At 48.1% G+C, this 12,443-nt stretch overlaps 2 protein-coding genes across 3 annotated transcripts in view; both read right to left on the bottom strand.

Annotated features, from left to right (window-relative positions):
- Positions 1 to 12,443, bottom strand: part of RADIL (Rap associating with DIL domain) — a 51,536-nt gene that overhangs the window by 26,664 nt on the left and 12,429 nt on the right. The gene's annotated exons all lie outside the window — the stretch shown is intronic.
- Positions 6,777 to 11,144, bottom strand: PAPOLB (poly(A) polymerase beta). The gene has a single exon (XM_006210390.4). It carries the CDS (start codon positions 10,962 to 10,964, stop codon positions 9,036 to 9,038), a length of 1,929 nt encoding a protein of 642 aa, XP_006210452.2. The 5' UTR covers positions 10,965 to 11,144; the 3' UTR covers positions 6,777 to 9,035.

Here is a 12,443-nt window from a genome sequence, read left to right as displayed (position 1 = left end):
GTCATGTACTTAACGCCACTGGATCATACACTTTAAAATTTTATGCTATTATGAATTTTACTTCCATTTTAAAAATCAAGCTTTAAAGACCCTAATGGGAAAGGCAAAGCCACACAGCTCTCAGAAGGGACGCGGGGTCGTGTCTCCCTGCCCTCGGAGGCAGGGGAGGACTTCTTGTGCAAGACAAAAGCAAAAGAGTCAAAAGCATTGACCATGAAGAAGAGAACTGACAAAGTCACTATAAATAGAGTTCAGAAAGCTAACTCACATATCACTGATGAAAGCCTAGAATCTGAAACAAAGTCAGAAACAAAACAAAAAGACTAGAATCTAGAACAAAGGACTCTCACAAATCAGTACAAAGACTAAACAGTAGAAAATAACGCAGAAGAGCCGCCCAGGCGCTTGGCGTCGCCGGCGGAGCTGCAAACTAGAAATCTGGGTGGCCCCTGCAGGTGAAGCAGAAACAGGCAAACTCAGCGCCCAGGCATCGGCCTCCCTTCGCTGCCGGCGTCCAGACCCCAGGCCCAGGTGCAAGTGACCGTGGCACTGCACTCCTCAGTGATGGGCCACCCAAAGAGATCGAAGGGAGGACAGACAGCTCCAAGCAGCACGTGGTGAGTCTCCCGGGCATGACGAGAGACAGCAGGACACAAAGGAAATATAAATCCAGTCACATAGCTCAAAACCACTGGAGGATGAACACATAGGTGCTAACACGACACAGAAAGCCGAGAGCACAGTCATCCCAAAGTCAGGACGGCGGTTCCCTCTGACGGGAAGGGAGGGGGCGGCCCCGGCGCAGCATGGGTCAGCAGCCCACCTGGTGACGACTCACGGAGCCAAACGGGCGGCTCAGATGCCCTCCCTGCACCCGGGCCCCTCCACAGCCTCACTCCCACACGCCCATCCTGCCTCCTGGAAGCGGCCAGAGGCTGGGGTGGCTCCTGAGATCCCAACAGCAACAAGGACCCCACCTACACCAGCTGCTCTGAAATTCGATGCTGCCAGAGGCGGTGAGTCTCCCTCCCAGCTGGTCTCGCACTGTCCCCAGGGTCTGCGGCCCTCCCGCAGCTCCTCTTCTGCCTGGCCCGTCCCCACACACATCTCCTTGTCCCCCACCCAGGGAGCTGCCAACTAGCAGCATTCTTGCTACGGCCCAGGGCTTCAAGTGCAGGCAAAATGCAGATGCCCTCAGCTCCCCACACTTCCTCTCCAAGTGCCACGAGGAGAGCCAGGTCCCAGGGGACCACACCCCCACACTCCATCCATAGCGTCTTACTTCTCAAGCTGGGTCCCAGGCACACAGATCATACGTCACATGATCATCCTTACATATCTACTCCTCGTGTGCTTGAAGTATTTCCAAGTGAAGATGAGGATGGCAGAGAGGCGGGGACAGAAGCAGAGACGGCTCACTGGCATCCTAAACACTGCTCCAACTCACAAACAGCAAAGGAGACACAATCTAAAACAGTGAGGCGCATCTTCCCTGCCAAATCAGCAAAGACTTTTAAGTGATGGACTCGTAAGACAGTGAGGACGAGGAAAGATGGGCCCTTTCGGAAACAGCCGGTGGGAATATAAACTGGCATGGATCCACCCCCAAAATTTAAAGATGGCTTCTGGGATGCTGCCACGTACGTCACATCACATCAGACACGGATGCATCTATATCCAAAACGGCCCCTGCTTTCTGCGGAGGAACCCCACTGCTCAGCTGCTATCCTACAGAGATCACCCGAAAGGGCTCAAACACTTCTGTACAGAGACGTTTATACAAGCATTATTTGTAAACAGAGAGAAGTGGGAACCATTCTGAAAATCCATACAGATGTGGCTGGGCACACACCCATCCACTGTCATTAAATACGATGTTTACAGGGTGTGCAAGTAAGAACACTAAAAGAAAAAGGATGTAAAAGTATGTACAAAGGTTGATTTAAATTACGTAAGAAAATAAATGCAGCTCTAAGAAAGAAGTGAAAGCACCAGAATGTTAAAAGTGATTCCCTCTGCCCACAGCTCGTGAACCGCTTCTGGGTCCAGCGGACCTCGCTCAGGCGTCGGCTTTTACAGCTGTTTGCGAAACTGTTCACACCTGTGTTATCCCCGAAACGGTTCCAGGTGATCTAACGCGAGCTGGGGTTTCAGCGATCCTTCTTCTCCACATTTTTTATGTGTGGCTCAAATTCTGTAAGATGAGCAGACACTATCTGTACAACCAGGAAAGCGTGACAGCCAGCTCTGCTGCGGGCGGGCATCCCCAGCCCCGCCTGAGCCCAGGCCCCTCCCACAGTCCCCCCATCAGCCCAGCTTTGGGGACAAGCTGTCTGTGCACAGGCTCCCTGCTCCCCTCCCCTACTCGCCCTGCTGGGTAACTAGGAGACGCCGTGGCGTCCAAAAGAGTTCAAGGAACAAAATAACGAGCATGAACGTGCCCCCTGCAGCCAAAAGAAAGAGCATCCTAGACACGGACGGGCACTTCCCCTCCTGCCCAGGAACAGCAGCTATGCTGATCCGGGGCATAATTCTGCATACGAATTTATTTTTTATCGTGTACTGGGTATGGCTAAGATAGTGTATAAATACAGATTTAGTATCTCTGAAAAATATATTTCAGCTTGCAATTCTTTAAAAACTAATGAAATGGTCTCTGACGACAAATGTCCTTGCCCAGCCTGCTTCTGTACCGGGCAGCGTGTCAGCGGACGACGCGCGCTTGCCACGGGGAGCCCATCCGCGACCCCCTACCCACCCGCCGCTGTGCGTAGCCCACTGTGGCGCGTTCCTGCGGGCCCGTCCTTCCTGTTGGCCAGGGAGGACGTCCGACTCCAGGGGGCCCCAGCGATCCCCCGCTTCTCAGACCCTTCTGCGGCCTGCCCCATGGCGAACAGAGCCTGCTTAGCCCCCAGCATGCCTCGGAAGTGGCAGTGGGTGACTTCCACGCTAGGTCAGGAGAGACACCGGCTGCTGCCCTGCTCCCGGACGGTGTGCCGTGGCCAGGCCGGCACCCGTCGTGCGGACGCTCGGTCCGCCCTGAGGAGAGAGCCCGAGGCCTGCGGCCAACAGCCAGCATCAGCGTTTCAAGAGGTAAATCATCTTAGAACCCCAGAAGTGCGTCAAGCTTGGCCATGACGTTTCTGGTTTGGGTTTCTGGTTTTTATACCCACACTCCGAAGTGAATTTGGCTCACAATGTTTATCATGCCCCCCTTCCCTGGGTTTGATATGAAGGCTGTATCTGTTGCATGTTTCTTCTTCTTCTGTTTTCTGGAACAGTCTAAGGTAACATATTGGAGTGATCTTGCCACTGAGTATCAGGAAGAACTGACCTTCCAGGGCCCTCTGGTTTTTGTGGTTCTGGGAGGGACGTTTTCAAACCACTCACGCAACTTCTCTCAAGGCTGTACGGCCATTCGGGTTTTCTGTTCTTTGGCGAGTGTCTTTTTCTAGGAGGTTGTCCACTTTATGTAAGTTTTCAAATGTACTGGCATAAAGCTATCTATAAGATTCTTTTTTGAAAAACCTCTCTGCTCTGTCTGTAGCTCCGTCCCTTTTTAAATCCCTAAGACAGCTCACGTGGCCCCCTTGAGCTTTCCTGGCCAGTCTCTCCAGTTGTGACTACGTTACTAGTCTTTTCAAAGAGCCTTCATTTTGTTGATCTTCTCCACTGAATGTTCATTTTCTCTCGACCTTCTCCCCCACGTTACTTCCTCCCTTCTCTCACTGAATGTATTATACCCTTTTTAACGTAGCTTATCAATTTCCAGCCTTTATCATTTTCTAGTGGAAGCACTTAAAGCTACGACCCTCCCTGCTCTCCTAAATACCACAGTAGCCACATCCCACAAGCTGTGTTTCCTTTACTCTTCAGTTCTAACCCACATGAAAGCCCCTTTTTGGATGCCGGACCCCTTTGGAAGTGTCTGAACGTCTAAGCGTACACATGCTGTGTAAGACACTGCTCTTGTCTTTCGACATCTCCTCTCCCTTTTAGCTACAGCAGGATGGTGAGGAAGGATGGCAGTTCATCCTCTAATGCAAACTACATTTTCTGGGCTCCCCTGCAGGTAGGCACAGCCTTGTGACTAAGTTCCAGTCAGCGAAAGAGGACGGGATGTCATCTTCCAGGACCTCAGGGGCTTCCAGGAGAGCTCCATGGAAGGAGGACACAGTCTGCGGGGACACCTTCTCCATTCCCCCTCTTCCTTCCTTCTTCCTGCCTTAAATAAAGATTTGATGGCAGTGGCCCCAGTCATCCTGCACCTTGAGGCGACCTTGACGATGGAAGGCATGAACAACAAGGGTGGGGCTGACAGCTGATAGTAGAAGCCCGGGTCCCTGGGGACCAGGAACGCTGCCCATCAGCCCTGAACTTAGCATCTCTGTACCGAGAAAGAAAATCAGCCTGCTCTGGCTCAGTCGTTGCTGTCTGGCCAAATGCAATTCCTACCTGCTGAAGAGGTTTTTGAAATATCAATTTGGTATTGGTTCCTTGATTATAAAATATTTCACACACGAAAGCATTTATGACTTAGACTAATAATAAAGTGCACACCATTTCCTCCATCACGGGGAACACTGACTTCCAGTCTGTGTTCTTGCAGGCACCTGCCCCCTCTCCCCACCCTTGCCCCACCCAAGGGAAGTGGAGTCTGGACCATTTCACATCCCTTGGTCTTCATTGATAGATACACCACACAGTTTTATAACCCTAAGTTACACTGCCCTATTTCGCTTTTTTTTTTTAACTTCATATAGATTGTGCCACACTGCATTTTTCTGCAATTTTCCTTTTCCCCAACATTACGAGTCGCACCTACGCTGATGCAGGCAGCTTCGGCTCATTTAACCACACAGCTTTGTTCGCTTACTGCATGGATACCCCACTACCATCACTCCCTTTTACGGGTATGTGGGTTATTTCGAGATTCAGGCTGTGACAAAATGCTGCTACAAACACTCCAGTCCTGGTCTCCCGGGGACCTGTGGGACAGAGTCTCTGCGAAAGTGCCTCCCGACTTTCTGACATTGTGGCGCACGTGGAAAAGGATGACAACCGCCTGGCCCACTGCAGGTAAACACAGCTGCAGAGGCGGCGCCCAGCCTCTGGCCACCTCGGGGGACAAAGGGGCTGGTTGGGTGAAGAGCCTCAGGGCCGCACCGCACGCGGGCGGCGACCTGCGGGTAAGCTGGTGGGGCCCAGGCCGCGGCTCGGCGGCCGCCCTCCAGGCCAGCCGGAGCCCAAACACGCAGAACCACCTGCAGGCTCCAGGACCGAACCCGCGCCCCCACCGCTCCGCCTGCCTGCCAGACCCCGAGCTGTTTGGCTTTACTCTTGTGAAAAATAGCTCTGTGGTCTTAATTCCTATCTTCCTCACTACTAACGAGGCTGAGCATCTTCCCACACCGCTTGTCCGTTCCTGGCTCCTCTTCCGTGAAGCACCTGAGCCTCTCTTTCACCAGTTTATTGGGTTGTTTGATCTTTTCAAATAGACTTTCTTTTTTCATCCTTAATACATCCTTCATTGGTTTTATGTGTTATGAAATCTTCTCCCTGCTTATAGCCTGTTTTCTCTTTTCACTGTTCATTATTTGATAAAATTAAGATATTCAGTTCACCAGCCTCTTCATGGTTTGAGCTTTTCTGCATCTTCTTCAGGAAGTGGTCCACTAGGCCATTGGTTATTCATTTCTAACCACCTGTACTCAGAGAACACGTTCTGTGACTCAGATCATCTGAAGTATGTTGTCTTACTTTCTGATTTAGTATGAGGTTAATTTTTGTATGTGCCCAGTGCTTAACTGAGAATAACATGCATTTTCTAGTTGTCGAGAGGAAGGTTCTATAACAAACGTCCAACAGTTCAGGGACGACAGGCACTGGGTAAGGGGATGGGGGACCCGTTCACATATTGTCCAGGGCCGCTTCCACCCCCCAGAGGCAGAGTCCAGCAGCTGAGGGGGACACCACACAGCCTCACAAAGCTGAAAATACTTCCTATCCAGCCCTGCAGAGGAGAAGTCTACCAACCACTGCTGCTGTGTTCAAAACTTTCCCTTCTGTGTTTTTGCCTGCTTGAGATTAATGTAGAGTTCTTTAAAAATCTTCCATGACAATGACACTTCAGGCAGTTTCTGTTCATCTCTGCTTTATTTTGTGTTGAGGTTATTTTATTAGGTGCAGAACGTTTCAAATTGTTCCCTTTTCTTGGTGCATTATTTCTTCTCTCGTTAATGCAGCGGTCCCTCCTGTCCCTAGTAATTATTTTTCCTTTGAAATGTTTGGGTGACATTGTTACTATAGCAGTTTTTCGTTAGCCTTTTTTCCATTCTTTAATGTCTTACATTTTGGGTGTGTCTCTCATAAATAAAACAGCACGCAGCTAGACTCAGTTTTTCCATGGAACCTGACAATCTGCTTTTAGTCAGGAAGTTTGGTCCGTTTATTATACACAGTGACAGATATATTTGGTTTCATTTCTACCATCTTATACTGTATTTTCTTTCTACACTATTTTTTCTTTGCTTCCCACCTGGCTCCCCCCAACCGCCACCTCCCCTAACCTCTTTCCTGCCTTCTTTTGGATCAAGATTTTTTTAACTCTATTTTTACCATTATTGATATAAAGTTATAATCTTTTAATGTTTTTTCCTAATATTATAACATGAACTTTAGAATTTGAAAAAAGTCAAAAAAGTTCATCAGTGTCTTTAAAGCTCCCGAAACAATGTAAGAACATCTGAACTGTTAACATCAGATTTAAAGCCCTCTGCTTGCTTCTTTCTTGTTTATTTTTATTGTGTTTTTTAATGGAGAAATACATCATCTGTTTTCAAAATAGCACTTGAAAAATACAAGGCATACAGATACTATAAAACAAAGCAAACTCCAGTCGTGAGACACGACACACACCATATGAAAAAAAGAGTCTGATATTCAGGTAATGAAAACTAGAATTTAAAAAGCTCCAACTTTCCAGCTTGGCAAAACAAGTACAGTTACACAAAACATTTAATAAACTAATTTTTCCCCAACGTCTGAACAAAATGACAAGACTAAATTTGCACCTGGCAATTTCAATGACACAATAGCTACTCAAAATACACAGGGACTGCACACACTCCACCCGATTTTATTGTGGTGCAAGGGTTCGGTGACTGCACGGGCACAGACACCAGCAGCAGGAGCACTGTGTACCAGACGTTGGAGAGCAACGGCGACACAAAGTCTCACTTACTGCACAGCCTACAAGAAAAAAGACTAGATTCCAGCTTTGGGAAAATTATTCAAAAGGATAGGGAAAGGGCTCAAGAACTTGCAGTCTAACATGAAAAACGCACGTGTGGTAGAAAGGAACACCGCTGGAGAGCGGGAGGAACTGGAACCAGGCTAATTGGAAGACCTGCCAAGTTTGCTGTGTCCAGATTAAGACAGACGAAGTTTCCATTCATCTACAACTGCCGTCACTCGTGTTTCTAAACACAAATGCTCTGCTGCTTAATTATGAGCAGTCTTTTTTTTTTCCATTTAAAGAAAGGTATTCCTAATCTTTCGTAGGATAAAACAAGAGTCAGAATGCTGACTAGATGTCAAGTACTTGCTAGAAATTTTTTTTAAGTTTCTACATATCAATTTTGCTGATGAATTTCAGTAAGTCATTTAAAAACAAAAACTGATTTAAAATTCTAGAGAAAATGCCTTTTTGCTTACACACTTAAATTAGAAATTAACTTTACTATAAGCAGGTATTCCGTGGAGGATACAAATCTCTGGCGGAGATCAAATGGCCATCCAAGATGGTAACATGCTTCACAGGAACTACTTTTAGTAAAGCTTTATTAAGATAATAGCCATGGAACCGAAATGTAGGTTTTGTGTCCTGTGGCCACAGGATTGTTGGCTTCACATCACGGTTAAGAAAATACTAGCATTCTGAGCTTTTCACGAAACAACAAAGCACACCTTGTGCACACAAGCAAAGAGAAGGCGGCGGGGCGGGGGAAGGGGGGAGACAAAAAGCTCTTGTTTTAGGACAAATGATTAAGGACAAGAGAATGTGGAGCTTTGTCAGCTCAAGACAGTATCTGCTGCTTGACAGCCGACTGTATGCACTCCGAAACAATTCCACAGATAAAACCAACATATCCCTTCTTGATCATGTCCCGTCAAACCCAAACACTTAATAACTCCTGTTTCAATGCCAAAAGTATACCCTAAGAGTTGACATTTCATTTTACAGGGGTTCAGCTACCTCACAGGGACTGAGCTGGACGTACTTTATGCTTTTTCTGCACAATGGTAACCAATTTGAAGGTTAGTAACAACAAAAACTCTTCAGGAAAAAACTCAAATTCATCAAGCTGAAAAATCTAAAATTAGTTCTACTTCCTATTAAAAATATACATAAAGTGCATCATCAGCATAAGGAATTCTGATACCAGTTTGTATTGCAAACTTTCCCCAACAATGTATCCAACATAAATCCAGTCCAGATGTCAGCCATGGGGACAAATAAAGCCAGAAGGTTTTTCTCTTTTTTTTTTTTTTTGTCTTCTTAAAGGGCAGTAGTCCTTTAGAACAGTTAACACAGCCGTGGCTGACACATAAATAACCTGACACATTAATACTACGCCTAGCGTCACACACCAACCTGCACATCTGACTGAGATGAGCCCGATAAAGGAAGTCACCAAGTAAGCCTAATAAGCCTGCTCTGAGTCCTGTCTAGTTTGGTCCCCTTCATCCTCCTCCTTCAGCATTTGAAGACGACAGGCTGAGTTGGAAGATACCGTTCATGGACCCTTGCAGTTGTTTTTACCAGTTCAATCTGTTTTATTGAATTCTCGGTAACAGGAATAGGATTTGCAGGGAGAGCAGGGATACTGGAAAGGTCTGCACTGGATATTTCCCAAGAAGCCAACAGAGAAGCTGCTGTCCGAACAGTTTCTAATTGAGTTGTATTTGTGTCTTGACGAGAATGTTCCCCTTCTGTCCTTGGTCCTTTCTTCTTTGTGATGCTCAAGCGTCCTCTAGATTCCTACTATAGGATTAGCTATGTTTGTTGCTGCACTCCCTGAAGGCCTGGGTGGATGATTTACCAGTCGGGCTGAAGAAACAACTCTGGTGACCATGGGCTTCAGTGGTGAAGAAACCGCTGGCTGCAAGGCAGTCTGAGAAGTGCCTTCACTGGATGCACTCCCGGGGCTTTCACTGGGGTCTGCTTGTCGCACGGAAACTTCAGTAACCTGCACGTTGGCCACAGAGGCTGCCATCACAGCCAGGGCAGGGCTGTTTCTGCCCTGAGTGCTGCCAGTCGTTGGGCCAGTCTTCACTGAGCCAGGAAGTGAAGACACAGACATGCTGTTTTCACTGTGTACAGACAAATCGAGGCTGCCGTCATTCAAAGCTGCCAATCTGACTCCTTCCAGCGGATGCGTGTTCTTTCTCTGAAGCACATGATTAGGTAGCAGCTGATGAAGTTCCTTTCTTCTTAAATGCATTGCAGCAATTTTCATATCCATCTCAAACATCTTACTATTTATCGCTTGCCTATACACCGTATCAGTGAAAGACTGGATATCATAGGTGAGATCAATACTGAGAACTTCAGAGTTTTCTGGCTTTTTTAACACTAACCCAATCACCCACATTGTACGAAATTCTTCTTTGTCAGGATTTTCTTTGGGTGCTGGAAATGACTGAGGATTCACATGTGCCAGTGTAATAAATTCATTCTTCTCCAAGTTTCCGACCAGGATTCGGATTTTTGATTCCACCAAGCCCACCCATTCTAGGTGCTGTTTTTCGGTTGGTGCACTTGCTAGTAGTACAATATAATGCTTGTACTTTTGAAAGAAGCTTGGCGCTTCAAAAAGTTTGGACCACTCTGCTTTACTCAGCAAAATTTCATGTGTGATAGCAAGTCCCTGTTTGAACTCCTCAATCATGACCATCCTTGTTGAAACAGACACGTTGTACGTGGAGTTCTGCTGCGGGTATGCTGGTGTGATTATAGGCATGAGATGGTACCTGTCACTAGGATTTACTCTTGGGTCCCATACAGGCAGATTAAGATTCCGTTCTTCAGGCTCTTTCAGCAGCACTGGATTTGGCCATTCCCATTCAGAAAACACCAAGAAAAATTTACGCACAAGAGTTGACGCTATTGCATTTGGATAAAGCTGGCAAGTTCTTGCTACTAGCATAGCCCAGGACACACCTCCTAGGAAACCTAATATATTGGAATAGATATTGTGGCATTTGGCCCACAACTTGATGGCCCTCAGAGTTAACCTGAAGTTGTCAATGTTCGGTACTAGGTGTAAAATTTCATCAGTTACCCGGCAACCGTTAAGACTTCTTATGCATCTAATATCTAAATTTTTAAGCAGACTGTCATCTCTTAGGTCCAGATCTTCTGGAATAGTCTGCAGTGCTAATCTCGCAAACAAAATATCAATCTCTATCCCATCAAAACACAGTTTGATAACTGGAACAAATGCTTCCTCAACAGCCCTTAAGTCTTTCACTTCTTCATGTAGTTTCAATTTATCATAGAAGGAGGTGAAAAAGTCGCTTCGATCAACATGTCTCGGTGCAACGCACAGCGCGTCGATATCGGCCCCTTTGGTATGCACTCCTAACCTGTAAGAACCGAATGTAAAGATCTTCCCTCCAACATTTTCAATTACAGCTTGGGGAAGGCTCTTGCTTTCACTGATTTCTCGTATCCATTCCTTTACCAGATTATTTAATTTCTCCAAAATTAAAATCCTGCGCTGCAGTTCCTCTTCCTCTTCAAAAACCCCAAAGGGCTTCAGGGTTTCAATTAATTTCTGGGTCAGTATGCAGTCAGTCTCCCTGGGGTGTGCTAAACTGATGGGGGAGGAGATGCCATAGTGCTTGGGCGGCGGCGGGGTCTGTTGTGATCCCAGGGCTGTCACCGGAAACGGCATCATCTCTAGCGCTGGCCCCGCCACGCCACGTCCCCCGCCACCGCGACCTCCGCGGCCGCCGCCCGGGTCATGATCCGCTGAGGCGGGAGGGGCGGGGCTCCTACCAGCCCAGGTCCGACCCGCTCCCGCTCCGCTCCCGCCGCTTCAAGCGCCTCTCCGCCGTCCCCTCGGCCCCAACATGGCGCCCAGGCCCTCGCTGCGGCGTTCTAGAACGCACACGCACGCCACGCCGCGCGCCACGCACGCCGCGCGCCACGCGAGCCACGCACGCTACAGCGCATGCGCGCGCGCAGAGCCTCCTGGGGGCTGTAGTTTCCGGGGCTCCGCCACGGCGCCAGGCCAGTGGGGGCAGGTCGGGGTGCGCCTCCGGTTATCACGGTTTTACACGCTTACCCTGACCTACCGTCTGTCTCCTTGCTCGCCATTCCCTATACCTCAGGGCTACTTCCTCTCCCGTGGCATCTTCGGTGGCCTTCGCCCTCGGGCCCGTGCCTTGGAAATCGACTTCACGGTGGAGGTCTGAGGGTGGGACGCAGCTCCCGTGGTGGCCCCCGTGGCCCGGGGCCCGGGTGGTGGGTGAGCGGGGCCCCAGCCCCGGCTCACAGCCCCATCCCCTCCAGCGCGGAAGTCCTCCCTGCTGACTCCTGGCTCCTGCGGCTCCCGCCAGGAAGCCTGCAGCCGGGCCAGCCTGCTGCTCGGCTGTCTTGTCTCTTCAGCAGCTGAAAACGTCTCGGTCCTCAGTGTCCTGCAGCAGTCCCGCCGCTAGGCGTCAAGGGGTCAACTTTCTGTTGATCTTACCCAGGAAACACGGTGATTCCTGAATAGCAGGATTCGTGCTTTTCATATCACGTCCTCCAGGAGAGTCTCTCGGGCACGTCCTTGTAATATGTTCCCCTCTATCCTCTTCATCTTCTCCACGTGGGCAGGTGGCAGACCTCATTCTGTTCCCCGATCTCTTAGCCCACGTTTCTTTCTGCACAATTTCAGATCTATCTCGGTTCTTTAATTCTCTCTTCAGTTGTATTTAGTCAGCTGTTAAGCCATCACTGAAGAGTCCATTTCACAAACTTGCATTTTTATTACTAAAAGCCTTATCTTGTTCTTTTCCAATCTTCCCTTCCCTTAGGGGTGACATTCTGTTCCTTCCTGTTTTCTACCTTTTATTTCATTAAACATTTTAAACATACTTATTATTCTGCAATAATGGTTCCAATTCCTAAATTCTTAGGAATCTGATTCTACAGTTTGTTCCCACTGACTCATTTCCAGTGGCATCACTTCACCAGTTTTGTAATTTTGGATTGTGAGCTCATTTCTGGCAGGGCCTTCCAAAGAGGATTTACTTTCTTTCTGCCTGATATCCTTGTACACTATCAAATTTTGTACACTAGAATTTCTTATCCAGGGACTATCCAGATCACTTAAGTAGTGAAATTCTGAACCTCAAACACAAGAGACAAGAGTGGTTTTCAATTCTAGGGG

Source organism: Vicugna pacos, chromosome 18 (assembly GCF_048564905.1).
Source record: "Vicugna pacos chromosome 18, VicPac4, whole genome shotgun sequence".
Lineage (NCBI taxonomy): Eukaryota > Metazoa > Chordata > Mammalia > Artiodactyla > Camelidae > Vicugna > Vicugna pacos.
Note: the sequence above shows the minus strand (reverse complement) of the source record. Positions and strands in the feature narration are given on the sequence as shown.